Source organism: Sinocyclocheilus grahami, unplaced genomic scaffold, assembly GCF_001515645.1.
Source record: "Sinocyclocheilus grahami isolate Dianchi unplaced genomic scaffold, SAMN03320097.WGS_v1.1 scaffold1387.1, whole genome shotgun sequence".
Lineage (NCBI taxonomy): Eukaryota > Metazoa > Chordata > Actinopteri > Cypriniformes > Cyprinidae > Sinocyclocheilus > Sinocyclocheilus grahami.
The window spans coordinates 135054-160806 of NW_015506566.1; the positions used below are offsets into that span (position 1 = coordinate 135054).

A 25753-nucleotide genomic window follows, 5' to 3' on the forward strand; every position below is an offset into this window, starting at 1 on the left:
TGGACGCGACAAAGCAACTGTTGAAAATCATTTGAAATTTGTGTCTATGCGTCATGAATAGAATGCAGCAGCAGTTTTCTGTCGGGGATTTGTCATGTTGTGCCGCTCCGCATCCAGTGAAGACCATAGATATGTATATATACATCTATGGTGTAGACAGTATCACTGATTATAATGAGTTCCATAGTATTTTGTCACGCCGCGCCACTCGCATCCAGTGTAGACACAGTGTAACATTGGTTTTGTTTCACAGAACTAATCGTTGCCTGGGTTGCGTACGTATGTGTGGGGCAGAGCTATCAAAATAGGGGCGAAACCCCTTTTGGGGGTAGGTGCGTGTTTGTTTTGGTGATTTGAAATGTCAACATTGGCTACCAGAAATCGCTTACCCCACCTTTAATATGCGCTTTATAATAAAAGGTCAATATGCTAGTAATATGAATGCTAACAAGCAACTAGTTAATAGTGAGAATTGGTCCTTAAAGTGTTACCAATTTTTTTTTTAAAGCCAGTAGTGTAAGACAAATACATTTTAAGATCTTAAAAATATTTGACAATTCTGTTTCTTATTTCTTTTTTTTTCTTTTTAGTACGCCATCTTATGTAATAGTTGTTTTTTTGAATATTTGTCTGTTTTTTACTTAAGCTGGGACACTCATACAGTAGGGTGAATTAACTGTTAACAGCTTCCTTCTCCTATATCCAGTTTGTTAGAGAGATGAGTCACCTATAAAGGTATCAAGAACATTGCAAAATTGCCTAGGACATTACTTTGAAATTGGAATTTGTGATGAAGGAAAAGCATTTCTGTGATTTAAAAAAATAAGAGCCATAGCAGGTATTTTGCCTTATTTCAGTTGTCATAAACATTATTAAATTGCCATAAAGTAAAAGTCTAAGACACCGTAGTATAGGCAGAGGTTACCATGACAGCTTGACATAGTAAATTAAGTGTTTGTGCACTGAAACACAGCACAATTTTTTTCATCCTGCTCTAAAAATATAATTAAATGTGACTTTATTTTCTACAGTCAGATAATATTGTATAGCTGTATATTATATTCTTCATACATACATACATATGTGTGTGTGTATATGTGTAAAATTATTATATATAATTTATAAATATGATATAATTTATACTAATTTACTCTCTACCTAGGCTTCCAAGCTTTTTAAGTATAAGGACTCCTTGGTTTATAGCGAGATGGAGAAACATATTGTTCAAACTGAGTGCTGAATTTTAAGCCTATTGTATTTTGATGTGCATTGTTACTGTATATTCTGTATATCTTTTCATTTTAATTTTAATTAAAATATATTTTTATGGGAGATACATATATTTTTTTCTTTTTTTTTACTTCTGATCTATACAATATTACAGTATACCAATATGTATATCAGTGTATGCAAAAGAATGTTGAACGTCCACACAATCATCAAGACAATTTACTGTCTGCTTCACTGAGTCTTGGCCAGTGTGTTTTATATATAGTGATCTTGATCTGGTGACCCTCTTGTACATGTTCTCGTTCTTTCCAGTCATGTGGGATGTGTTCAGGCTTATCAGGATGTGCTTTAACACTGGCTTTAATTGCAGAGGTTGTGCCCTCAAAACCACTGTGTCTTTTAATTGGTGCGCCGCTGTATTGTGGAGACACACAGGGTACAAGGTCAAAGGTCACAAGGCACTCTCCACAAGAGCGTGTGTAAGCTTAATACTTTTTTGACTCCTTTACAACTCCTTTACACAGTTTACCTCATTTTCTGATGCATTTTTCTTAGTTGTGCTGGAATCAGAAACTGCTAATGCTAATAATAATAATGAAAAAAATCTGATGTCTAAGATAAAAATCTAAATATAAGATGGTTATATAGAACTAAAATGTTTTATGAACAGAAAAAAAGTTTCTATGAACTGTTTAAAAGTTTTTTTTTTATTGTCCTATGTGTCTGTGGCGAACACTGAAATCATTTAGGTTCAGTGTAACAAAATGTCTTGATAGTCAACATTTCATTGTATTTTGCATGACAAATATAGCAAAGCACAGCAAATGTGGGAGTAAACATTTTTCAGGTCTAAAGATAAAAGAATTAACATTTTGCACAGAATATTCTATAATAAAACCTCCTGAGTCTTTAGTTTAGGCAATATTTCAGGCAGAATAAAATGCACAAAATAAAACTGCAAAAAGAAAAACTTACAAAAAAAATATCTACATATATGCACAGTACAAGAACAGAAGAGCATTTTCAAAATAAGACAGTCTCTGGAATCTCTCAACTAAATGTTTCTAAAATAGAAAAAAAATCTTACAAAAAAATCACATCTCATTTATCAGCAGAGGGGTTTTTTTTCTCTCTCAGTAATAATAAATATGTTTTGCGGGATTTCAAGTTGGATTGACATTACGTTGGATTGCGGCCTGGACATAATATATTATTAGGAACATGGATTTTGATGTTACGCACAAGAAGAAGTGTTTTTTTATCTCATTTTGGAGGCAAAACAGGATTAGAAAATGTAAAAGATTTGCTCAAGACACCAAAAGTATATTGAAGGACTTGATCATATTTGAGTCATTTCAAGAAGATAATAAGACAATCTTTGTACATTATTGATAACATAATCCCCCTTATGGTGGTAGCTTACATGCGCTAAAACTTATTTTTTCATATTAGTGCAAGTAGCAAGTATCCATTCAATGTTGAATTTTCTCGTTGATTTCTTTCCCACGGCAGCGCCGACGTCAGTTTTAATCAAATATGTGGTTAAACAGAAATATGTTTTTGTAGATATATTGAAGAGTCAGAACATAATTGTTTTGTTTCATTGCGTCAGTATCATGCTGAGAGGCGTGCAGAGAGGTTACGTGATTGCCCACACAAGCGAACATGTAACTGAAAATTGTGCTGTCAAGATATCAGTTTTGTGACAGGCCATGAATTATTTATTTTTCTTCAGCAGGAATAGTGAAAATGTTACCTAATCCAACCGCAACCATGCAATCCACATTCATTCTAAGGTGCACAAACCCGATTGTTTTTGTTGTTGGGCAAATATTGTTTCATAAAACCGAAAATGAGCTGAACTATTTGCTCATCCAACAATGTATATTCTGTCTTCATTTACTCACCGTCACGTAAACCTGTATGACTTGTTTTTTATCCCATCATTGATATAAAACTTGCTGTGATATGTCTTGATGTACCATATTTGAATATGTGCAAATGTGAACTAGATTTAAGAGATTGCAGCAGATTATCAGTGAGTAATGACTTAAATTTAATATTGTATGGTTGGAGAAGACTGTAAAAGAATACCCCTGTGAAAAAAGAAGTGTGCTTAATTGTATTAAATGTGTACTTGTAGTGTACTTAATATCTTAAAAATATGTTAAAATCTAGGTTACACTTTATTTTAAGGTTTCCCTGTTACAGTGTAATTATACATTTAAGTACTGAGTAATATTAATTAATACATGTACTTACTATAGGGTTAGGATTAGGGTTACTTGCATGTAATTATGCATAATTAATTGTTATTATAATAGTAAGTACATGTAACATGTTTAACAAGGACACCTTAAAATAAAGTGTTACCAAAATCTACTTGTAGATAATAATAAAATAAAGGGCTACTTAAGTGTACTTAAAGAGAATACACTTTCATGACTTTTTTAAAAAGTGCACTTTGTAATAATGTCAAATTAAAAGTTTTACTTTAAAGGGGTCATATGATGCGATTTCAAGTACTCAACAGTCTTAACCGTGGCTTGTGTACTGCAAACACATACCAGCTTCATCACGGTGTCTGTCACGAGACTCTGTTCCCCTTTCGGGCTCTGTCTTTACATTTATTTTGAAAGATGAAGCTCGCGATTATGGTAAGGGTCGTTACATTTCCGACGAGTGCTTGCGGTGTTCGGGCAATCACAATGCACTGGGTCAGCTGGCCAATCAGAGCAGACTGCGCTTGTCGGAAGGAGGGACTTTGTAGAAAACGAAGCGTTTGAGAGAGGCGGGGCATAGAGGACCTACAATAATGTACACTATTTGAAAAATAATGTGTTTTTTGAAAATTAAAGCATGTCAACATATTCTGTTACACCAAATATACCAAATAATGATCTTTAAAAAAGCATCATATGACCCCTTTAAAGTACATTTAAAACCACTTTTTTAATAACTTTTTGTGCTTTTAACTTACTTTACTTTAAAGAAATGCAGATTTTGATGTGTTGACTAACATACTGAAGTACATGTAAAGTACTAGATTATAATTTTAACTGTAGTGTGTTCATTGAAATTACATTTAAAGTTAAAAGATTTGAAATTTACTTAACTGCAACTTTAACATTACAAATGTGTAATTACAAATATATTGAAATACATGACAAACATATTTCAATAGAAATAACATTAAAGTATATTTTAGTTTACCATAGACGCTCGTAAATATATTCAACAGTACACTTTAACCATATTTCAAAGAAAAGAGAATTATGAAGTTACATAAAGGTGTACTTAATTCCTACTTAAGTGGGTCAAGAAATACTCTTAAATTCAAATGGATTTAATAGAAATGTAACTACTAAACTAATTGCAAATAACAAAACATTGCAGTCAGTTGCACTTAAGTATATTCTTTTAAAGTATTGTATTTCCATAATTAATTTTTTTTTTAATTTGTTGAAGTGTACTTCTTTTTTACAAGGGTATAGACATGTTTTTGTCCTTTTTTGGAGCTTTGCAGTTCTTGGTCACCATTTATTTTTATTGTAATGAAAGAGCAGTGTGAACATTCTGCTAAACGTCTCAAAAAGTCAGTCATACCGGTTTGAAACAACAGAGCGATGAGTAAATGATGGCATAATTTTCATGTTGGCCAGAACTATAACCTGTCATCACCCTTCATATTAATACTGTAAAGAAGTGGCCATTCACGCAAAAGCAAACTCCTAAAAAACTTAGGCAAATTCATGGCACATCATACAAACAAACTTTTCGGTTTCTTGTAAAATTGTTTAAAAGTTCCTAAGATTGAACCAGCATTAAGAGGTCACGGGGTGTCTGTTCACCTCCGTGGACACCCTGCGCTTGAACCCCGAGTACTCGCCGATAAATGACCCATCTTCGTCGAACTCAGAGCCATCATCCTCTGACATCGTAGAGCTGTCCTCACTGCTATCATCCTCTTTGATGTCTGTGAACATTCTGTGATGTCTCTTCAGCGGCTTCTCATCATTGTCACTGTCAAACAGCAAGAAAAATTAGTCAAATTCAGCTCAGAGTGACTAAGAAGATGATACTAGTTGAGGCTTGCAGACAGAGCGGGAGAGGAAGGGTGTAGGGGAAGGATGCAATCACTGCTTTCTGCTAATTACTAACTGCAAAGACTTCAAGGCCTGATGGCAATTCTCAAAACTAGAGAGAGAGAAAATTGCAGAACGCCGGTCACGCCAGCCAATGAGAGGACCGACTTAAGACACGCTTTGTGTGCCTGTAGACAAACAGCCTGTCAGGTTACTTTAGCCCCTATAGGAATGATGGGACAAACCAAAATTAGCTGCCAATTTGAGAGCAGGCACACTGCCAGCAAGCTGGTGTCTGGAAAGAGACAGGGGGTCACCTCGTAAGCTCCCAATTACTATAAGATGCCAAAACATCTTGGATAGCGATAAAATAAATCCAGACGGAACATTTATTAGGATAAACTGACATTTGTCCTCTTTTAATTTTGGAAATAATAGTCCTGCTGACCACAGGAGAACAATTCACAGTAGGGATTGGATTGCGTCATCTCTCCGAAATATTTAGAGTTAACAACGTGTAGAAATTAGATGTTTTTGCCAGTTAATTGGTGCAGATAAAAACTAAAATAACTTTATCAGAACCTGTTGTCATTAAATATCTTATATGTTCACCAAGGCTGCATTTATTTGATCAAAATACAGTAAAAATAGTAATACTGTGAAATAGTTCTATAATTTAAAATAACTCATTTTAAAAGAATTCCATTTTAAAATAAGAAAAAAAACATACATAAATCATTCTAATATGCTTATTTGCTGATCAAGAAACATTTCTTATTATTATTCATGTTAAAAAATGGCTTCATATTTTTGTGAAAATCATGATACATTTACAGTACCATTTAAAAGTTTGGGTCATAAAATTATTGATTTATTTATTTAATAAATACATACATACATAAATGCATACTTGTATTCCGCAAGGATGCATTAAATTGATTTAAAAAGTGACAGTAAATATTTGTTCATCAGAGTCCTGAAAAAAGTATCACTGTTTTCACAAAATTATCAATATTAATAATTGAGCAGCAAATCAGCATATTAGAATGATTTCTGAAGGATCATGTGACACTGAAGACTGGAGTAATGATGCTGAAAATTCAGCTTTGCATCACAGGAATAAATTACATTTTAAAATATATTACAATAGAAAATAGTTTGTGTGTGTGTGTGTGTGTGTGTGTGTGTATTTCAGTAACTGACAGATTCATTTCAATTTCTTTTCTCAGTTTGGTTATCAGTATTTGCAAAATCCTTTATCAGTCATCCTGTAATATCTATAATATCTTAGTATCCAATAATTAAATGCACTATATCATGTTACAGTGCATCAAATGAATATCACCAATGGTGTAACACGATAAACCTGCTCTTCTGTTCCCAAAAGTATAATAAATCAGTAGCCTCCTTGTGTAAGCCAGAGTAATGCAGTTTTGAAAGCCTCTGAGGCTACTGTCATACTCCACAGCTGGTATGGGACGCACTTCCCTATCTGGTTTCTTCGGTTAGCAGATGTTTGAGTGTCTGGTGCTGTAACTCCCCAAACAAGGGTAGCGTACAGATCAGACTCCGAGCCTCTGCTGAAGCTGCATTTCTTTCCTGAGGGAGGAATAAAACAGGCATCTCTGTGTCTAAGTGTAATTAGATGGAAACACATTTATGGATTTGAGCTACTCCATTTGCAAGTATACAAGTTAACTGCACGCAGCCCTACTTTTCGCTTGCCTCTGGTCTGTTCTCCACGCAGGTTTTTTTATTGTGCCACTTGTCACTTTGCACCTGGGTGTAACAGTTTCAGGGTCATGATTGGTTGTTGTTTTTTCAACATTAACTACACACCTTTTTTTTTTTTTAATCCAACAAATTTCCATCACATTTCCAGTCATTCCTGATGGTTTAAATATACACTACCATTTAAAAGATTATATATACATATATATATATATATATATATATATATATATATATGTACTTTTGAAAGATCTCTTATGTTCACCATGGCTGCATTTGTTTGATAGAAAATACAGTAAAAACAGTAATATTTTGAAATATACTCCAGTCTTCAGTGTCACATTATCCTTCAGAATTTATTCTAATATACTGATTTGATGCTCAAGAAACATTGTATTATTTTTTATTATTATCAGTATTGAAAAGTAATAGTTAGCAGTAGCAGTTTAATATTTTTGTGGAAACTGTGATACTTAATTTTTTTCAGGATTATTTGATGAATAAAAGATCAAAAGAACAACATTTATTTGAAATCAATATATTATATATATATATTCTAATAATCTTAAGTCTTTACTTTTGATCAATTTAATGTGACCTTGCCAAATCAAAGTATTAATTTATAAGAAAATCGTACTGGTTTCAATTGTTTTACTATATCAACAGATTTCCATTTGTATGTCAGATACTAATCTTTTAAAATTATAACAATTATCAAATAAACAGACTCTGACTTAAACACTCTCAAAGATCAAAATTTTGCATATGTAATATTTCAATTTATCTAGTCAATAAAACAATAAAAACATTTCCATATTCACTATAAACTTTCATTAATTTGTCATGACTTCTGTATTTTGTATTTACTTCCATGACTTTTTCAGGCCTGGAAAAAATGAAAATGTTTAATTTTTGAAAATTCCCATATTTTCAGATGTTTCTATAACTGAGGAACCCTTTTAAAGTTGTACTACAGGCTTAACACAATGCAATAAACATACACCACTACGCTAACAATCTAACTTTTGAGCTAAACAAAGCTGCCGTTCACTACCTGTGTGTGGGCTAGTGAGCACAGATTCAGTTCAAGCTCGTGGAGCAATGCTTTCCATGTGGCTCCAAGTAAATGGTGTGCATGTAGGGTTTATTTGCAGGAGAAAAAGGCATTAAGAAATGATATTACAGGAACTCAGTGAGATGAAGATCTATAACAGGACTAGTGTGGCTCTCTGACCTGTACTCGCAGGGTGATTCTTCGCCCATGACTTGAGCTTCAGGATCAGCGAGCGTTTCCTCCTTTTCCTTCACTGTCAAGAGAAAAAAAATGTAAAGATGTTATTTATCATAAAATCACATTATACTATTTTGGTAGATTCGATTGGAGAGAAATTACAACATTCAAGGAGAGTGTTTTGTGTATTGTTTTTTTCTCAGTTGCTTTTGAAATTTCTTGCCTTGATTTCATTTAAAAAATGACATTATTGTTATTCATAAGAGATAATATATGATATCCACTTGATTTTCAAATGCTGAGCAAACGTTCAATACTTCATATTCTCCAAATTTGTGTAAGTATTTTGTATTTTGCTGTGTGGAAGCACATCAAGGACACTGACTGCCTTTTAGAAAAACTACTGTGTGCTGAACTTGAATGTAAGATATAGCCTTACTGGTGAAAACATTTATTCTTTTCAGCTTGGTAAGGTATAAATAACCTTTATGTATAGTATCTAACAGCCACAGTGATGTAAGAACTAGGCGTTTAAAACTGTCTTGCAATGGCTTTGGCTTTATTCCATAAGCTCCGTAAGGGTTCTTGTGCATTTTAATGCATGCAAGAGTCTGTTGCAATAATCCATTCAGGACACAATTCGTTCTTGAATCCATTAAAAGCATTTCATATTGGTTAAATATATGTGAAGATCAAAAGAAGACCAGTAGGAGCAGGCGAGGACAGGCCAATAAAGCTCACTGATCTCAGGTTTTCTGTCTGACACTGCTTGTAATAAGTCTATGGGTTGGTGCGACAGAGCCACACAACACAAAGCTAACAAAAGCACCAAGCTAAGGTGTATACGCTTTGACTACAGAGAACTGAGAGCTTAAACAGAGGGCTAGGAGCTCTGTGTGACCTCTGAAGCTGAATGTGTCTTACCTGCGTACTTGCCGACTTTGTTCTTGAGTACAAAACAGCCGATGAGGACAAGCAGAGTTAGTAAAGCCACTGCGCACATGATCGCCACAAACCACTCCTGGGATGCCACGAGTTGTTTACTAGACACTGCAAGGACAAAGGAGAGTTTGTTTTTGGAAAAATGTCATTCATGAACACAGTCATACTGAAATATTGGAAAACATTGATGATGTCTTGTTATATTCTAATAATCTTAAGTCTTTACTTTTGATCAATTTAATGTGACCTTGCCAAATCAAAGTATTAATTTATAAGAAAATCGTACTGGTTTCAATTGTTTTACTATATCAACAGATTTCCATTTGTATGTCAGATACTAATCTTTTAAAATTATAACAATTATCAAATAAACAGACTCTGACTTAAACACTCTCAAAGATCAAAATTTTGCATATGTAATATTTCAATTTATCTAGTCAATAAAACAATAAAAACATTTCCATATTCACTATAAACTTTCATTAATTTGTCATGACTTCTGTATTTTGTATTTACTTCCATGACTTTTTCAGGCCTGGAAAAAATGAAAATGTTTAATTTTTGAAAATTCCCATATTTTCAGATGTTTCTATAACTGAGGAACCCTTTTAAAGTTGTACTACAGGCTTAACACAATGCAATAAACATACACCACTACGCTAACAATCTAACTTTTGAGCTAAACAAAGCTGCCGTTCACTACCTGTGTGTGGGCTAGTGAGCACAGATTCAGTTCAAGCTCGTGGAGCAATGCTTTCCATGTGGCTCCAAGTAAATGGTGTGCATGTAGGGTTTATTTGCAGGAGAAAAAGGCATTAAGAAATTATATTACAGGAACTCAGTGAGATGAAGATCTATAACAGGACTAGTGTGGCTCTCTGACCTGTACTCGCAGGGTGATTCTTCGCCCATGACTTGAGCTTCAGGATCAGCGAGCGTTTCCTCCTTTTCCTTCACTGTCAAGAGAAAAAAAATGTAAAGATGTTATTTATCATAAAATCACATTATACTATTTTGGTAGATTCGATTGGAGAGAAATTACAACATTCAAGGAGAGTGTTTTGTGTATTGTTTTTTTCTCAGTTGCTTTTGAAATTTCTTGCCTTGATTTCATTTAAAAAATGACATTATTGTTATTCATAAGAGATAATATATGATATCCACTTGATTTTCAAATGCTGAGCAAACGTTCAATACTTCATATTCTCCAAATTTGTGTAAGTATTTTGTATTTTGCTGTGTGGAAGCACATCAAGGACACTGACTGCCTTTTAGAAAAACTACTGTGTGCTGAACTTGAATGTAAGATATAGCCTTACTGGTGAAAACATTTATTCTTTTCAGCTTGGTAAGGTATAAATAACCTTTATGTATAGTATCTAACAGCCACAGTGATGTAAGAACTAGGCGTTTAAAACTGTCTTGCAATGGCTTTGGCTTTATTCCATAAGCTCCGTAAGGGTTCTTGTGCATTTTAATGCATGCAAGAGTCTGTTGCAATAATCCATTCAGGACACAATTCGTTCTTGAATCCATTAAAAGCATTTCATATTGGTTAAATATATGTGAAGATCAAAAGAAGACCAGTAGGAGCAGGCGAGGACAGGCCAATAAAGCTCACTGATCTCAGGTTTTCTGTCTGACACTGCTTGTAATAAGTCTATGGGTTGGTGCGACAGAGCCACACAACACAAAGCTAACAAAAGCACCAAGCTAAGGTGTATACGCTTTGACTACAGAGAACTGAGAGCTTAAACAGAGGGCTAGGAGCTCTGTGTGACCTCTGAAGCTGAATGTGTCTTACCTGCGTACTTGCCGACTTTGTTCTTGAGTACAAAACAGCCGATGAGGACAAGCAGAGTTAGTAAAGCCACTGCGCACATGATCGCCACAAACCACTCCTGGGATGCCACGAGTTGTTTACTAGACACTGCAAGGACAAAGGAGAGTTTGTTTTTGGAAAAATGTCATTCATGAACACAGTCATACTGAAATATTGGAAAACATTGATGATGTCTTGTTGGGTTAAAGGAAGAATTGTCAAATGGCATTTTTAAGTATGGTTCCTGTGTCAAATTCTGATGTGGTTTGTCAAAGGAGAACAATCAGAACCCAAAGAAGAGTATTTAAATGGGTCACAGTTTACTTTTGAACATTTGATGAACTTCTGGAACACTTATGAACATTTGCCTCCAATTCTCTGACATAAATGGACTCTTCTTTGCTGTTGTCTAAAAAAGTAATGTAAAAGACTGTATAAATGCTTCAGTAAAAACCTGTGAGTTTGCTGACAAAATGAAATGATCAGAGACCCAGTTGCAAATAAATTTCTGTCACTTATTTGGAAGCACATGCAGAGCTGTAGGTGATACATCTACCAGTCATACATAATTCATTATCATTAGTTCTTCTGGTATTTATGAATAACATTACCTACCCTAGTTGCTCTGTATTACCTCGCACTGAATAGATGGGCCAAGTTTCTGTCAAATAAAGAGTAGGCATCGTTGACGTGTAGAGGTTGGCCGTTATGTGTCCAAAGGGATTTATTTGTCTGATATCAGAAAGTTTTAGGCCTTACAGTCAATTAACTTAAATTCTTAAGGTTATTTATTATGGAGTGGAACTTTCGACTTTTGAAAGATACAGTTTGTTCATAGTAAAATAAAATGCTTTGAGTTTATAGTTCTAAAAATTTTATATTTTAGTTACAAGCATTTCAACATGTCCTGCAAAATCATCCACACTCTAAAAAAAAGTAATGTAAAAGACTGTATAAATGCTTCAGTAAAAACCTGTTAATTGGTTAACAGCAAGTTACCATATATATATGTGTGTGTACGTGTGTGTGTGTGTGTGTGTGATTTGTAATAGATCTAACGGGACATTTTAAGCAATTTTACAGTAAAATAATGTTAAAACAAAAACAAGTAAAAACTAAGTTATCTTATAATTGACTGTGAACATTTTTTTCTTCTTAGTTTTTTTTCTTTCTTGTTGGTTATGTACATTTGGGTTTTGAAATCACGGTCCGGTTGACCTAGATCGAACCAAAAGGGCACTTTAGCGTCGATGAGTTAAAGTGGTTATCAGTATACTGTACAGATACAAAGCAGAGTAGAACGATGTAATATTAACATTCTATCAATTATTAAAATATACAGTTTTTGTTACCATGAAGTACTGTTGTTTTTTTAGGTAAAGTTCTGGCAGCCACAGCTGCTGTCTTTTCCCCCTGTAAACTTCACAGCTTCACAGCACATTCTATAACGTATAATATAAAAATAAATTTGCTTGCTCAATGGAAAGAGAGACCTTTTTTTACATACCTCTAGTGCTAATGCACCCACAGAAAGACTATCACATATATACTATGTCAGTGATACTTCTAATGCTGTTCTACAGGCTAAATTCTCTAACTTCTCACCTTCCCTGGTCTTGAAAACCTCTTCAAAAATGTTAGGGTCATCAACCCTATGTGAAGCCTGCAGCCGGACTGTGTACACAGTTCCTGGGCTGAGCCCTTCAATGAGGTGGAAACCTTTAGATGTATTTAAAGCCTCTGAAAGCTGCCAGATACCATCACCTGAAGGAATAACCGCATGATGTTAGGCCACAGCCCAGCTGAAAGAGGTGATATCTATGATACTGTAAAGAGACACTTTGAAAGGTTAGAAAAGTTGGCAGAGTAAGATTGATAAAAGAGCTGCAAATAAAGATGCACAATGAAAATAGTCAAGAATAAATTTCATTTTCAGTTGGTCTGGATTTTGGGCTGTTTGGAGAGGTTTTTAGACAGGATGCTACTCTCATTTTATATTCTTAATGTGTTCATTTGGATATCCTAATAGGAAGTGAGTAATTAAATGTCACTGTCATCATTAAACTTTAAATACTTCATGTATGCACAAGTATGTACATCAGTCAAACAGAGCGCAGAGAAAGAATGAGTAAGTATGTAATTAAATTGTTGTTGGACATCAAATTCAGTTTTTAAATAGAGATGTTCAATTTATAGTCCTAAAATGCTTGGGAATTAGCATTTTTGATCTGTGAATTCCCCCTGTCATTACTTTCTATAGAACAGAGTAGCTGTTTTTATTTATAAGTAAAATAAGGTCTGCAGTCAAACCTCAAATTTCGAAACTGCTGAATTAACTCTTTTAGTTCATAAATAGCAAATTATTAGGAATTTTCTGTATTAACTGTTAATAGATATTTTACATGTATTTTGAATTACGCATTTCATTGTATTGTGTTTAAAACTCAACGGAAAAGGTACATTTCTGCTTGGACATGTTTCTATAGCTCATTTAAATATAAATAATTAAAACAATATACAATTATTTTGATTAATTCATTGAACATTACTGAAAAAAATATGGAAATACTGAAAAAAAAACATTTCATTTTCTTTAATATTATTTCTACTTTGGTTATCTAAACCAATATCTTTTTATTTTTTTATCTGCAGTTTAAATTGTAACTTTTATATTTACATGTTTGCACTTAATATATACAGTACACTCTAAAAAATGACTGTAAATTTAATGGTAAAAGACCGCAAAAATGCTACAGTAAAAACGGTTAAATGGTTAAAGGTAAATTCCCCTACTATATACGGTGAAAAAACTGTATTGGACATTACATGTATTGAACATTAATTTTACGGTAGTATACTGTTTTTGGAAATGAAAATGACTGTATAATTTACAGTAAATTGACATTCCCAGAATTCCCTGCATTACATTTCAAATTTGATGTGTTTTTTCTTTGTTGAAATAACTATGTTTCTTATTTTTTTCTTATCAGTTTTGTATATTAGGGTTGTGTGTTACACCTAATGTTGTTAAATTAATGTTTATTGCATTATTTCAGTATAGTGTGTTACCATAATGGTGTTTAGCATTTGTGTGAATGACACTGTGCACCTTCCATATATGTTATTATATAAAAGCTGCTTGTGATGGGCTTTGGTTCATCATGTGACTTTCTCATCACCACCTGCATTTGGTGGTTATCAGTGTATTACAAAGGTACAAAACAGATTTCAGTACTTCAATAGGTTGGTATATTAACATTATATCAGTTAATGAAATTACGGTATTTAACTGTAAATTTAAGTTAAAACCGTAAAATCTAAAATGTTGCTACCATATTTTTTTACGGTAAAATTCCTGCAACCACAATTTACCGTAAATTTGACGGATTTTCTTTTACAGTGTACATTATACATATTTAAATCTGCACATTGATCAAAATGTTGAAAAGCCAATTAATGTAAGAAATCAACAGATTAATCAATTCAAAATAGTTCAAATTGTTTTTAGTTGTAGCCCTCGATGATACTTTCCAAACTTCACTACAAATATGTCTACCATTTACACAAAACTCAATGCTGCAAACACTGGATCCTGACAAATCAGTTTGAGGAGTAAGATCCTTACGGTGATTCATTATGGCAACATAGAGCTGTGAATCAGAACGTTCTCCTCTGGTTCTCCAGCTGATTCTTGCAGAGGTGTCACTTACAAAGGTGGATATGTTGAGCACAACTGAGAGAAATTTATAGAGAAGAAGGTATAGAACAAAATACAGGAAAGACGCTCAAAAGGTTAGTTCCTGCAAAAGAATCCCAGTACACCCATAACCATAGGAAAGTGTTATAGAAATGATATAGTGACAGAAATCTGAATGAAAACTTTGTTAAAGTCAACATGAAACAGCATTTCTTTAACATTTCGGAGTAAAAGAGGATATTTATTTGAGATAAAATTGTAGGGCAGGACTTTTTATCAGAACTGACGGATCTCCGTATCAGGGACCAGTGATGTCAATCATAAAAGATTATCATTTTTTTCTAATTAATTGAAAAACTAAATATAAAAATGCATATAAAATTAAATTAAATGCAAAAACATGCACTGACATCATTGTCAACAATGTAATAAGGGACGTTTTCATTTCATGCTAACTTTAAATGTTAATTTCCCTCAAATATGGAGTTATGAAAGTGATTGTTTAGGTAGATGAATGGATGAATACCTAAGGTAGGAAAGGTGGCATTGACAGAAGGAGTGTCTGTATTAGATGAGGTGAAAGAGAAAGGTTGTCCTGCAAGAGAGAGAGAGAGTTCAGACCACATGCATTTCGCTGTAGAATGGACTGCAGCAGTGGAAAATTGTTATGTCCCTATTCAGACTGTCCAGAAAAAAATGCTTCTACGCATCATAAAATCATTATTCACAGCATCAGATCAACATGAACAGGAACTATATAAATAATTAGGATTGTTTATATCAACCAGTGGGTTTAAAATGACTAATGGGTCTGATAGGGTCATGGATATCAGGAGGGGAAAAAAAATGTTAAATGCAAATAATAAAATGCAACTAATAATAGGCAGGACAGCAAAATAAATGGACCTAACAAGGGGAAAGTGCTGTAAAGGCCTGATAGATGCTAAAGTTTATTTTTTTGCAATTTGAACTATAAGTTTACAGCCGGTCTTTACAAAATGAACACCGTTGAGTGATGTATTCCTGTCAGCAGCCAGACTGATTTTGTCAACCCTGATAAAGACAGCATGTTTTTGCAGTCTTTAGCAGGAGTTCAGGGACAGTATTACTGCCTCAGAGGAGCTCTTAAAAAACAAAAGCAAACGCCTACAGCACCCAAGCTCAAGTAAACTTGAACCATCTGTCACTATGTGGATTTTTGATGGAATAGTATGCTCGTTTTGCAGAATGTACACAATTATCTCCTTCACTGAATATAGGCAGGGCCTTTTGAATTTCAACAACAGCAACAACAACAACTGATACTATTTATGTGACTAAAATTAGTGCTACAATTACTGACACTATTACTAGTGTATATGGAGTTATTTTAGACATATTAATGTAGGAGTTAATATACTAATTCATTTTTCAGTTTACAAAAAGAGCTACAAATTTGCTGGTACATACTCAAGTCAGATGATGTCACCTCAGATGTCGACAGTTCATCTTAAAAAGACAGTAGAGATACATAAAAATACAACAATAAATTAATGCAGATGTCATCACAAGAGGCATTTGAAATGCTTCAAAATACTACTACTACTACTACTAAGTAAGCTGCAAAAGGCTATACACTTCAGTATGTGATACATACAGCTCTCTGTTGACGTTTCAGCTGAGACTGTAGAAACTTCAGGAAATGAATGTTTGGGCATTGTAACTAGTTCATGAGAAACAGAAGTTGGTTGATAAGAAGACAGATCAGGTTAAACAAACCCACAGAGTATAAGAATATGAGCATAACAGAAAGAAATAGGCAATCAGTAACTGTGACGATGATGCAATATCAGTTATCCAGTAAGTAAAAACACATCAGTAGGCAATTATTTTTATGAAGCCACCTCATTGATTGGTCAATGCATTGGTCATTACATCCTTTTGTTCATCAGATAATTGTGAGTTTTGCATTTTAGCAATAATCTAATCACTCTACTTTATGCAACAAGATCTTGCCAACAGCAACTCAGAGTTCCGTAACTGCTGCTTAATCACTTTCGAACATCTTGCGGCTGTGCTAATTAGAACACAACTAACATAGCTTGTATCAGATGTTTGTGTCTCAGCATGGGCACTTTAATTCAGATTCTGATACCAGTTCCATTATAGCTCTTAGGACTCTGCTTATAGTTGCTGCTGGGCACACTTACACGCTTCAGAGACGGTGCCTCCTTCCTCACTGATGGCTGACCCGCAGCCCACCTGCGTGCACGCGCTCAGGTAGAACTTATACCAGTTGTCATCCTGCAGATCACGCAAGACCCACTGTGTTGTATCTGGTGCACTGATGTTCACAGATTTCAGCTCACCCAGAGTCTCATTAACTACAAGAACAACACAAAAATGATTGAGTTTTAAAATATTTAAAACATTCAAAAGTTTGGGGTCAGGAAGAATTTTTTAAAGAAAGTGATACTTTTATTCTGCAAGGATGCATTAAATTAATCAAAAAAGGCATGATATTACAAAAGATTTCTATTTCAAATAAATGCATAGTAGAGTCAAGAAACTTCTGAGTAGCTGATTGGCCCAATCTGCCAATCGATCTCTATTTCCTGTCTATGCCACATTATATATTACCGTCCAGCACAGTGATAATTTTATTTTTGCCTGTTATATATAGTCTGCCACAATCGATTCTACCTACTCTCTATTCTCATCAATAAAATGTTGTTAATTTGAGATTCGAGAAAACATTGTCATGCTTGAAACAATGTTCTTCAAACTTTCTGCTCATCATGGAATTCTAAATAAAGACACTGTGTTGTATTTTCCACACTTTCTTTAAGCTTTTAATTTTCCTCTCTCTCTCGCTCTCTCTCTCTCTCTCTCTCTCTCTCTCTCTCTTTTACCTGTTATTATAATTAGAAATCAACAAATCAGCATATCATAATGATTTCTGAAGGATCATGTGACACTGAAGACTGGAGTAATGATGCTGAAACTTCAGCTTTGATCACAGGAAAAACATTTTTTACATTACATTACAATAGAAAACAGTTATTCAAAATTGTAGTATTATATCACAATATTACTGTTTTTACTGTATTTTTGTAAGATATAAATGCAACCTTGGTGAGCATAAGACCATTCTTATAAAAACATAAAAAAAATTTATTGACCCCAAACTTGGAGTATATACATCAGGATATAATACAGTTAAACATGGATTATATAAAATTCATTGAGATAGCCGATGTAACGTGAGATAAAACTGTGAGCATCATACCTGTCTGATATTGCAGCAAGTATCCCGTGAGAAAGCCATTGGTTTCATGCGGAGGTGCCCACACCAGCGTGATGGAGTCTTTCTGAAGGTTTGTGGCTCTCAGGATGGGAGGTTGCTCAGGAACTGTGGGAAGATGTCAAGCGCTATTGGTCAGTATGTACCTTAAATTAGAAAACTCAAAAACTGTAAGACACTCTATTTCAGCCCAACAAAAAACAACAACAGCATATGTATTTGATAAACACCTACAAATTTAGTTCAACTGCTGAAATAGCATTGCATTTTATTTAATTTAAGTCAATGTCATTCTTTACACACCTCCTTTCTATGTAAATTAGTCTTATGTTTAGCAGTACATTTGGGTGAACAACAAAGTGTGTAAAATTCAACTACACAAGAACTTAGCAGATGCTCAAACCACTGAATTTTAAAACGTGTCTACTATCGAAGTGTTCTTGCCTCCCTGTGGAGTTGTGAAAGAGATGGAACTGCTGCTGGGCCCATTCCCTCTCCGGTTAAAGATGTTGACAGTCAGGCTGTATTCAGAGAATGGCTTCAGTCCCGGCACCATGGTGTGACTCCTGTTTCCAGGGATGGTGAGAGACTGTTTCTCTGAGGGAATTCTCTTAGAGTTCAACAGACTTTGTGTTTGCCACCAGTGGACCTGGGAGAAAAAGATGGAAGAAAGAGAAAGAGGGTGTTGATGAGGATATACAGTATATATATATATATATATATATATATACTTTTTTTTTTCATGGAAAATAATCCAAGAGTGAAAATAAAGGCAGAGAGAGAAAATAAAAGTAATAAGGAAACACACAGTGGAGTCTTTTAAAGGGGTCCTATTATGCTTTTTCACTTTTTCAACTTTAGTTAGTCTGTAATGTTGCTGTTTGAGCATAAAAAATATCTGCAAAGTTACAAAGCTCAAAGTCAATTCAAAAGAAGATATTTTATTTAACAGAAATCACTTTTCAAAAACTACAACGAACGACTCGTTTGGACAACAACTCATATTTTATAGGATTTGTGATAATAACAAATATCGACGATGGTATGAGACCTGGTTGAGCTGCACTAGAGAAGGCAACGAGTGTTATCACTATGTCGGAGACACGCTAGCTTTCCCAAGGCAGACAATCTTAGAGTGGTTACAATCATCCGGGTTTAAATCGCGCTCAAATTTATTTGATTTTGATGCAATATTTACACTGAAGCTCGCAGGCGGTTATGGTAAGGGGCATGACATTTCCCGACCAGTCACAACACACACTGGCCCAGCTAACCAATCACAACACATTTCGTGTTTCAGAAGGCAGGCCTTCATTTGATACAGGAACTATTCGAGCTTTTCATGCCAGACTGGGTAGAGAGATGTTGTAATAATGTAAAATATGTGAAAAATAATGTGTTTTTCAAACAACCTAGTATGAGAGCCTGTTCTAGTACACCCCCAAAACAAAATCAAGACTTTGTAAAAGAGCATAATAGGACCCCGTTAAATGCTATAAACAGCTTGTTTGTTGCTGAATGACCATCAGCTTTTGAACAGTACCACAGGACCTCTGAACTGAAGGAGTCGGGAACTCACAGTGTATCCTCCAAGGTGGCCCCTCAGGGCGGTTTGGGGCACCGGTGACCAGCTGACCCTCAGCAGCGTAGAGTTCAACACCTCCACAGATACGTCTTCAGGAGCTGCCAAGGGCACTGGAAAGGGCAACAGAATGCAGATCTATTTACGCCTAAACTTTCCCAACTGATGCAAGATGGTAACAGCTCACAAATTCACACATACACGACCATTTCCTCAAGCAACTAAAGCTGCCAAGGGAAAAAAATTAATTGTAATTAGATGACACACTGACTTGTTCCAGGAAAAGTGCACATGCTAACATAAAGCTATCCACAGACACATTTGGATACATGGGAAAGGCTCTTTCAGGGATGCAAACTCATCAGGGGGAAGAAAGTGACAAAGATGTAACCCCTATTAGCTTTAAAATGTGGATTTACGGGTGATTTGAGCATGAGGATAGTGAAAAACTCATCCTAGACTCTTTTTTTTACTTAAGTTGTCTCACATTCACACTGTTTTTATTGAAGCCATTCAATATTACTATACAATAATAATAATAATAATCATAATAATAATAATAGTAATAGTAATCCCTTTAGGGGTAAAGAAGGTACAAAGGTGTCCCTTTGAGGGTGCTGCCCCAATAGACAAGCTGTTGTACCCCTAATGGTAAAAATTTTTGCACATTTCTTTCTGAGAGTATTTTGGATTCAAAACAGCAATTATCACTGAAAAGTGTCAAGTTTGCATCCCTGCTCTTTGAAACAACTGCATGAAAACTGTCAAGATCTACCTACAGCTAAAGAAGCCATGTTTATGTATATCTACAGTGATGCAGGAATAGCAGGGACAAAAGCAGCCCAACCTGTTGCATCATCCTCAAGACAATGCCAAATGTCGACTAGAGACAAGGGTATGAGATGGAAAAAATATGAAAATGGAATAAAACAAAAGATAATCGCATAAGTGCTTGGCAAACAATGTGTCTGATCCCAAAGAGCACAACGTAAAAGCTCAGCAGAAATGACTGATCCTGGTAAGGAGTGGATTAAACCACTCTCCCAACTAATCTCCTAATCTTAAGTGTTTATTTTTGGCTAATCACGACAGTGTCACACGACTGTGAGATGAATGCATTAACATGCTGTTTGACTCACAGTCTTCCCCGGAATAACCAGTCACCACTCTGGGTTCTGGTGCCCAACCGTGGCTGTTGAAGGCCTGGATCTTGACCTCGTAGGGGACGAATGTTTGGGTGTCTCGCACCACAAATGAGTGTCTCTTCATCATCTGTTCTTTCCAACTGTCCTCGACACCCAGGAGCCTGTAACTCAGTTTGTATTCCAAACCGGGACCGTTGTGCTCCACAGGCAAGAGCGGCTAGTGATTAAAAGGAAAAGTGGGTCAGTGCACTGCAAACATTACTGAGCATTTGGAAAGAATGAAAGAGTTCGAGAGACATTTGCTGGTGGGTTTGCGAAATCTGGCGTGGGAACCTAGTTTCTGGGGTGCCTGTTGGCTTTCTTTCAGACTTTCAATCTGAAGGAATTGTGACTCATAAATAGAGCATAATTTGGCTCATGAATGGAAATTGGCTCATATACCTGACTGCCAGTGCAAATTAAGTTGTTACTGCTTTAAAACTACAAGACACCCGACTTCTTAGGAGCTCCAGGAGCATTTAGCTCCCAAGCCTCCTTACACGAGGGTATTTGCCTTTTTTCTTGCTTCCAAGCCATGCATAGATGCAAATGCATTAAGGTTGTTTGACAATGCTGTTTGCATTTTATTACCTCCCAGCTGATGTCCATCTGATGTGGCAGGTGACCCTCAATCTTAATGTTTTCTGGGTTCCTGTCGGGGGCTGTACAAATGTGAATATGAATTATTTAACATCTGTCTCAGTCAATAATACCATTGCCCTCTAACACTGCCAATGTGTATCACACATTATGACGAGCATGCAGTCATTGATAGTCAGAGACAGCGCTCGCTTAAAAGAGCATTACAATTTATGGAGCTTTTATAGACATCTGTATAATTTTCTCAGGGTAAATCCCCACAAAGACATGCATCAAACAAGTCCAAGGTGAACCAAGGACAGGCTAGACATTGGATGATAGCATGTTACGAAAGCAAGTTGTCAAGGATCACAGGTATCCCTACCGCAAGGAGGTGTCTTATATCTTTTGGAGGGCATGCTGGGATGGCTTCTTCCGATAGCATTGACAGCGATGACTCTGAACTGGTAGTTAATGTGGCCGTAGAGCGTCAAGGGGGCTGAGAACTGGCTGCCTGCAACTCGTATAATCTCCTTCCACTTCTCCGGCTCCCAGTGGTTCTCTTCATACTGGATGATGAACTCTAGTCATAGGAACAGAGCACAGAGGTCATTGAATATGCTGAGCACACACTCTCGATACACTGCGGTGCGGCCCCAGTGGGAGCCTTCTTGAAATATTGTCGAGCAATGTTTGAGAATGAGCAACGTCCATAAAAACGACTTCAGAGGAATCAGCTTAAAGCAAAAGCCAGCTTCAGAAGCACTGAAAATGTGTACAATTACATATGAAGGCAATGCTAATGGAACAGTTTTGCATTTGTTCTGTAACCCTGACAGCACAGTACATTTGTAGTGTAATTTTACCTGTTATGGGACTGTTATGATCACTGGCAGCCACCCACTGGAGCCTCACACTGCGGTCTTTCAGCTCAGAGAGCGTCAGTTGAACTGGTGGATCTGGAACATCTGTGTCACATTTCAGACACAAACACCATAAACAAGATTCTTATCATAAAAACGTTTTAAGACCATTCATAAGAGAACCAGAATCGCTTAAAGAAATAACTGGTGCAATAATGATCACAAAGTCTACACATCTTTTCCACCTATGTTTTGTGTTTTCTGTACAATCTTTTGAGGAGATTGCTGCACTATTATTTGAATATTTTTCCAAGCAGGTCTATTATTGTGGTATTCAAGTAATATATAAACATAACACCACAATCTAGTTGGCATTCATTCTGGTCTCAAAAGGTCTTTCAACCGTACCTAACACAGTTATGTATGCAGAAGCTGTATCTTGGTCCAGTGATGTTCGAACAACACAGGTGTAATTCCCTTGATCACTGTGGCTCACATTGACAATCTGGAGAATTCCATCATCTGTGAAATATCTGCAAATAACCCAAAATAGGTAAAATATAAAATAGTAGTTAGTTGGTAGTTGATTGATAACAAAATGCTGTCAAATTAAAATTCATGAATTCCTAAATGAGACATCAGACCCACAAATATGTTGTTCATGTAGTAGTTCCAAGTCTCTAAATGGCTTTCACAATGTTCAAAGGATCTTACATCATTTCAAAAGCAATGAAATAAGCAATGTGCATTTCCAGGAATATTTATTGTAGCGTTCTATGTTGGCAGCAATAGTCAATGGTAAAACAAGGCAAGAAACAATGAGTCATTGACAAATAAGAGTGTCCAGGACGGAGAAAAATCACATCTTAAAAATCTAGTTGAAAAATATGTGCCAAGTTCTTAGAAATGTATTCTTCTTTTTCATGTGGTTCTAAAAACTTTTACTCCATTTTCAACTACATTAATAAATGGAATGCCTCTAAAATGTGATGTAACCAAGTATGAATTGAAGTATAAATTAATAAAATATTTTCCTTAGACCTTGAATATGAGCGTACATATCTCAAACCTTGTTTTCAATGTAATATATTTTTATAATAAGTATTATGAATTATGAATTAATAAATAATTATTAGGTTTTGCGGGAGTCACACCACATGACTACAACCTACATTCTACAACTGATCTAACCTTCTTTTCTTTTCATCATAATAGGTAAAAAAAAAATGATATTTTACGAGTCTTATTGACTGAATCACGGATAAACTTCAAAGCAAACTGCAGAGCAATCAGTTCCCACAAAATAAAATTTTTCAGGCAGACCGGAAAAAAATGAAGTGGCTAATAGAAACCAGGTATCCGTCAAATGAAACAGCCGCTTATAGTGCAGACAGCTCCATTGATTATAATGCAAGTGATCTAGTTTGTTTCAGGATGGTATAGACACATCGTCAGAGGCTCTGTGGCTTTTGTTGTGTTGGAAATGCCAAATAAAAGCTGCATTAAATGTTGTCATGACAATCAATGCACAGCTCTTTTATGTTTGCTGTGTTTTTGTCTCCAATTTTTAATTTTTTTATTAATAAAAAAATGATTCGCGGTTCGACTGGAACTAATCTGCAGCGTGGATCTGAATCATGGCCTGCTAATTGGTGACCTGAGGTAAAGATGCAAACATAATTTGTCTGGAAGCAAATAGCTAACAGTCACAACAACAAAACATGGCACAGTATTACACTGCATTTACACAGAAGATCCTGTTGGGAATCATGCTCCAGCCAGCAGAAAAGAGGTTAAAGCTCCTGCTCATTAGCTGGAGTAGCTTTTGATTTTCAAGAGAGACATTTCGCACATAAGAGCTTACTATTACTGATAAAAGCTTACAATTACATCTAGCTCGGCTCTGTTACATGACTACAAAGTGTAAGTACTTAATCCATGATTCCTGCACTGATAAAACTATAAATAAAATGTCTGCACTACAAAACTGTCATAGCTCGCGCTAATCCTTTCTGTTTTGACAGCACAACCTTTCTAAAAGAAGGATTTGCTTAAACGGAGAATTGCTTCGATGAATTCAAAGCTGAACCACTGAGGAAATCTATCCAATCCTACTACTCATGGAAAACATGTCACCCACCCTTCAGAGAAATTTGAGAGGATATTCATCCCATCTTTCATCCACAGGATCTCCAGCTCTCTTCTGAGGGTGGGATCGCACTCCACCTGGCACTCCAGCTCCACCATAGATCCTCTTTTGACCTTCATGTCTTGAGGTGGTTCTACGATCCTCGTTGAATCTATCAAAAGCAGACCTTTAGTTTCAATAATGACCAGGAAGCAGAAAGCTTTTTGATTAAGGAAGGTGGCAAACCTTTAATGAAAAGTTCAGTGGTGAGGCTCATGGTGCCTTCGGAGTTGTTTGCCAAACATTTGTACTGGCCCATATCTCCCATCTCGACTTTGTGAATCTGCAGGGAGCCATTCTTTAGGAGAGAATATCTCTCTCCATCTAGAGAGCCCTCTGGGTCTTCTCTTCTCCTACAACACAAACATTGAACCCTTCACAGTTCTTCTGAATCAGAGGCCCAGGGGAAGGGCCTTTACTGAAATGACTACAGATGCTCTGTTGATAAAACCGAATCCAATGTAGCCTAGTTTTTTTTTACCATGACTTTGAAAATTGACCAAAGGTTTTTGAAAGGAAACTTTTCAAAGAAGAAAACAGCATAAATGAGTGCAAAAGGAGGATCCCCTAGAGAGAACAGACATTTCAAAAGGGCTATAGATCTTGCAGTGTGTTCTCAATGTTTTGTCCCTTTTCCTTCACTTAATTCACTTGACCCTACTGGGTCTGTATTGCTGTTATTAGGCACTCTGTGCCCAACAACTGTCATTCACCCATAGTCTGAAGAGCAGCTACAGTAAAACCACGCTAAAATCCCTACTAAAATCATTTAGCATACTTCTAACAAAATCTTAATTATAATGTCATTTAAGAAATATATTTTAAGGATGTTTAACTATATTTACTGGACAATAATACAGACAACAAAAACTATTTATTTATTTTTATTTTTAATTTTTTGCAGTGAAGACCAATTTAGGCCAGCATGAATGTCCATTGCTGGTCATCCTAATCAAAAAAAAAAAATGTTTAGCCTTGTAGACAGTTATATAGAAATCATTTCATTTATTAAAATAGAATGGAAATGAAAAGAGGCGTGACAGTCATTATCATTAAGTGATGGTAACATTAGCCCCTCCTACATTTTTGTAGATTTTCCTTATCTTTTTGATTTTATTTAAGTAATCATATTTTCAAAAAGATATTTATTAAAATTCCTTAGAATCATTATAAATCTGTGTGAAAACTTTAGCGTTTAATTAAATTATTACTTACATTTATAGATGTATTACATTTATTTTTTATTTTTTTTAAATATGAACATAGATTACATATGGTTAGCTGTGGAACGAGCAAGATTCAGTTTACATTTATGAAATTAGTTTACATATACATT

General features: G+C 35.3%; 1 protein-coding gene across 4 annotated transcripts in view; it reads right to left on the minus strand.

Annotated features, from left to right (window-relative positions):
- Positions 1–4429: 4429 nt before the first annotated feature.
- The window catches only part of LOC107569852 (neural cell adhesion molecule L1-like protein), a 64701-nt gene continuing 43377 nt past the window's right edge, over positions 4430–25753 (minus strand). The window contains exons 14-32 of one of the 4 annotated variants that reach the window (XM_016256008.1): positions 24604–24770; positions 24370–24529; positions 22638–22762; positions 22233–22334; positions 21752–21949; positions 21379–21449; positions 20743–20965; positions 19601–19716; positions 18466–18670; positions 18007–18129; positions 16928–17101; positions 16375–16440; positions 16188–16226; positions 15265–15333; positions 14667–14774; positions 12647–12805; positions 11024–11149; positions 10103–10175; positions 4430–5253 (exon numbers count right to left, since the gene is read on the minus strand). In XM_016256008.1, coding sequence (XP_016111494.1) covers positions 5055–5253; positions 10103–10175; positions 11024–11149; positions 12647–12805; positions 14667–14774; positions 15265–15333; positions 16188–16226; positions 16375–16440; positions 16928–17101; positions 18007–18129; positions 18466–18670; positions 19601–19716; positions 20743–20965; positions 21379–21449; positions 21752–21949; positions 22233–22334; positions 22638–22762; positions 24370–24529; positions 24604–24770 — 2503 coding nt within the window. In that variant the 3' untranslated portion in view covers positions 4430–5054. The remainder of the gene's footprint in view (positions 5254–10102; positions 10176–11023; positions 11150–12646; positions 12806–14666; positions 14775–15264; positions 15334–16187; positions 16227–16374; positions 16441–16927; positions 17102–18006; positions 18130–18465; positions 18671–19600; positions 19717–20742; positions 20966–21378; positions 21450–21751; positions 21950–22232; positions 22335–22637; positions 22763–24369; positions 24530–24603; positions 24771–25753) is intronic. The other 3 variants (XM_016256009.1, XM_016256010.1, XM_016256011.1) reach the window with 3 other exon arrangements.